The sequence below is a fragment of the Chiloscyllium plagiosum genome, unplaced genomic scaffold (genome assembly GCF_004010195.1).
Source record: "Chiloscyllium plagiosum isolate BGI_BamShark_2017 unplaced genomic scaffold, ASM401019v2 scaf_4109, whole genome shotgun sequence".
Lineage (NCBI taxonomy): Eukaryota > Metazoa > Chordata > Chondrichthyes > Orectolobiformes > Hemiscylliidae > Chiloscyllium > Chiloscyllium plagiosum.
In genome coordinates, this window is record NW_025210174.1 from 1 (window position 1) to 4,181 (window position 4,181).

The 4,181-nt window shown below is 47.2% G+C and overlaps 1 protein-coding gene across 1 annotated transcript in view; it reads left to right on the forward strand.

The window, feature by feature from the left end:
• The first annotated feature begins 4,026 nt into the window (after window positions 1-4,026).
• The window catches only part of LOC122546874 (serine/threonine-protein kinase MRCK alpha-like), an 11,437-nt gene continuing 11,282 nt past the window's right edge, over window positions 4,027-4,181 (forward strand). The window contains exon 1 of the mRNA XM_043685495.1: window positions 4,027-4,040. Coding sequence (XP_043541430.1) covers window positions 4,027-4,040 — 14 coding nt within the window. The remainder of the gene's footprint in view (window positions 4,041-4,181) is intronic.

Consider the following 4,181-nt stretch of genomic DNA (forward strand, 5'->3'; position numbering starts at 1 on the left):
CCACACAAGAGTCCTCTCCACTTCCGTTTTATCTCAAGTTGATGCAAACATATGAAGGGGCAGCACAGTGGCTCAGTGTTTAGCACTGCTGCCTCACAGCACCAGGGTCCCAGGTTCGATTCCAGCCTCGGGCGACTGTCTGTGTGGAGTTTGCACATTCTCCCCGTGTCTGTGTGGGTTTCCTCCGGGTGCTCCGGTTTCCGCCCACAGTCCAAAGATGTGCAGGTTGGGTGAATTGGCCGTGCTAAATTGTCCCATAGTGTTAGGTGCATCAGTCAGAGGGAAATGGGTCTGGGTGGGTTACTCTTTGAAGGGTCGGTGTGGACTGGTTGGGCCGAAGGGCCTGTTTCCACACTTTCGGGAATCTAATCTAATTAAGAGCAAGAGAAAAGCCATTCAGTCCCTCAAGGCTGCTCCACCATTCAAATAAGCTTACGGTTGATCTGATTACTGCGCGCTCCCTCCTACGCATTGCCCCTCACCTATCGAGAATCCCTGCTTCAAAAATATGCCAAAGTTCTGAAGACTCGTATCCCTCTGAGAGAATTAAAATTATCCTCATCTCTGACTTATACCCTGATTTTTAAACTGTGACTTCCCACGCCCCCTACCCAGTTCAAAGAGCTTCCCCACCTCCCCTCCCCATCTCATCCACCCGGTCAAAGCCCATAAAGACATTGTGTCTCAACCTTGTGTCTTCGGACCTCCAGCAGATGCCAGCTTAGCCAGTCCAACCTTTTTTCATGAAAATTGACCTGTCCGTTCCAGGAATTAAACTCATACGCCTTCTCGGAACACTAGGCACAATGGGTCAGCGGTTAGCACTGCTGCCTCACAGTGGCAGAGATCTGGAGTTCGATTCCACCCTCGGGCGACTGTCTGTGTGGAGTTTGCACATTTCACCCCCCGTGTCTGCATGGGTTTCCTCCAGATGTTCCAGTTTCCTCCCACAATCCAAAGATGTGCAGGTTAGGGTGGATTCGCCATGGGAAATTGTCCTATAGTGTCCAGGGATGTGTAGGTTAGATGCATTAGTCAGGGTATATATAGGGTAGGGGAATGGGTCTGGGTGGGTTACTCTTCGGAGAGTCGGTGTGGACTTGTTGGGCCGAAGGGCCTGTTTCCATACTGTAGGGATTCTAATCTAATCTAATCTAAAAATATCAGGCTGGCATTTCCACTTGTAAAGAACGTAAAGGTGTTTCCAAATCAGAATGCATTTGCCGAATATAATAACTCAGTCCTTTTATAAGATATGCCTTTATTGGGTACAGGAGTTGGGAGGTCAAGTCTCGGCTGTACAGGACATTGGATAGGCCCCATTTGGACTACTGCATTCGGTTCTGGTCTCCCTGCTAAAGGAACAATGTTGTGAAACTTGAAAGGGTTCAGAAAAGATTTACAAGGATATTGCCAGGGCTAGAGGGTTTGAGCTACAGGGAGAGGCTGAATAGGCTGGGGAGTGTCAGAGGCTGGGGGGTGACTTTATACAGGTTTATAAAATCATGAGGGGCTCAGATAGAGTAAATAGACAAGGTTTTTCTCCCTGGGGTGGGGGAGGGAAGAAATTAGAGGGCATAGGTTTAAGGTGAGAGGGGAAAGATTTAAACGGGACCTAAGGGGCACCTTTGTCACACAGAGGGTGGTGCGGGTATGGAATGAGCTGCCAGAGGAAGTGATGGAGGCTGGTACAATGACAACATTTAAAAGATATCAGGATGGGTACTTGAATAGGAAGGGTTTAGAGGGTTATGGGCCAAATGCTGGCGAACAGGACTAGATTAATTTGGGATATGGGCGAGTTGAACCGATGGCTCTGTTTCCATGCTGTAGATCTCTTGGGAGGTCATGTTGGGGCTGTACAGGACATTGGTTAGGCCACGGTTGGAATATTGTGTGCAATTCTGGTCTCCTTCCTATCGGAAAGATGTTGTGAAACTTGAAAGTGTTGAGAAAAGATTTACAAGGATGTTGCCAGGCTTGGAGGATTTGAGCTGTAGGGAGAGGCTGGACAGGCTGGGACTGTTTTCCCTGGAGCGTTGGAGGCTGAGGGGTGTCCTTATAGAGGTTTACAAAATTATGAGGGGCATGGATAGGGTAAGTAGGCAAACTCTTTTCCCTGGGGTCCGGGAGTTCAGAACTAGAGGGCATAGGTTTAGAGTGAGAGGGGAAAGATATAAAAGAGACCAAAGGGGCAACTTTTTCACATAGAGGGTGGTAAGTGTAAGGAATGAGCTGCCAGAGGCAGTGATGGAGGCTGGTACAATTGCAACATTTAAGAGGCATTTGGATGGGTATATGAATAGGAAGGGTTTGGAGGGATTTGGGCCGGGTGCTGGCAGGTGGGACTAGATTGGGTTGGGATATCTGGTTGGCATGGACGGGTTGGACCGATGGCTGTGTTTCCATGCTGTACATCTCTATGACACTTTATAACATTTTACATTGCAGCCCACTCCTCACCGGTTTAAGTTGAAAACTTTCCAGGTCCCCACAAAGTGCATGCGTTGTACATCGCTCATGGTCGGCCTGATTCGACAAGGTTTGAGCTGTGAAGGTAAGAAAATGGGAAAACTTGTTCAAAGATATTACTTTCCACTACACCTCAAAGCGCAAACACCCAGTGAAGCCTTGCACAAATATTTGTAGCATCTGTAACTGAAAGATAGGATTTATATGCATTTGGAGAAACAAGGTCTGATTAGGGATAGTCAGCGTGGCTTTGTGTGAAGGAAAGCATGTCTCACAAACTTGATTTGAGTTTTTTGAGGAAGTAACCAAGAGGATAGATGAAGGCAGAGCGGTAGACATTGTTTACTTGGACTTTAGTAAAGCCTTTGACAAGGTTTCGCAAGGTGGACCCATTGGTAAAGTTATACCACGTGGTATTCAGGGAGAGCTTGTCAATTGGATACAAAATTGGCTCAATGGCAGGAGACAGAGGGTGATAGGGGAGGGTTGCTTTTCAGACTGGAGGCCTATGACCAGAGATGTTCCACAGGGATCAGGCCTGAGTCCACTTTTGTTTGTCATTTATATAAATGATTTAGATTCGAGTATAGAAGGCGTGGTCAGTAAGTTTGTGGATGAAACCAAAATTGGTGGCAGAGTGGACAGTGAAGGTGGTTATCGAAGATTGCAAAGGGATCTTGATCAATTGGGTCAATGGGCTGAGGAGGGGCAGATGGAGTTTAATTTGGATAAATGTGAGGTGCTGCAGTTTGGTAAAACACATAAGGACAGGGCTTTTCAATTAATGGTAGGGCCCTGTGTAATGTTGTAGAACATGGAGACCAAGGGGTTCAGGTACATAATTCTTTGACATTTGTATCACAGGTAGACAGGGGGGTTAAGAAGGCATTTAGCGCATTTGCCTTCATTGCTCAGTCCTTTGAGTACAGGAGTTGGTATGTCACGTTGGGGTTGTACAGGACATTGGTGAGGCCTCGTCTGGAGTACTGTGTCCAGTTCTGGTCGCCCTGTTACAGGAAGGATATTATTAAACCGGAGAGGGGTCAGGAGAGATTTACCAGGGATTTTGCCGGGATTGGAGGGTTTGAGTTATAAGGAGAGGTTGGGGCTGATTTCCTTGGAGCGTGGGAGGCTGAGGGCTGACCTTATAGAGATTTATAAAATCATGAGGGGCGTGGATAAGGTAAATAAGCAAGGTCTTTTCCCCCTGGGGTGGGGGGAGTCCAAAACTTGGGGGCATATTTGTAAGGGGAGAAGAGTAAGATTTAAAACAGATACGAGGGGCAATTGTTTTTTTCCCCACAGAGGGTGGTTTGTGTGGAATGAGAATGGGGAGGCACAATAGGTTATAATGTTTAAAAGACATTTGGATAAGGACATGGATAGGAAAGGGTTTGGAGGGATATGGGTCAGGAGCAGGCAGGTGGGACTGGGTTAGTTTGGGATTATGGAGCGGTGGGACCAAAGGGGCTGTTTCCAAGCTGTGTGACGCTATAATATCTTCCTGCTTCCTCACCATTCCCCTTGATACTTATTAAATCTACAGCGTTAAAAATGCGCAATGCCAGGTTATAGTCCAACAGGTTTATTCGGAAACACTAGCTTTCGGAGCGACGCTCCTTCATCAGGTGGTAATGGGATTTACTGATGAAGGAGCGTCGCTCCGAAAGCTAGTGTTTCCGAATAAACCTGTTGGACTATAACCTGGC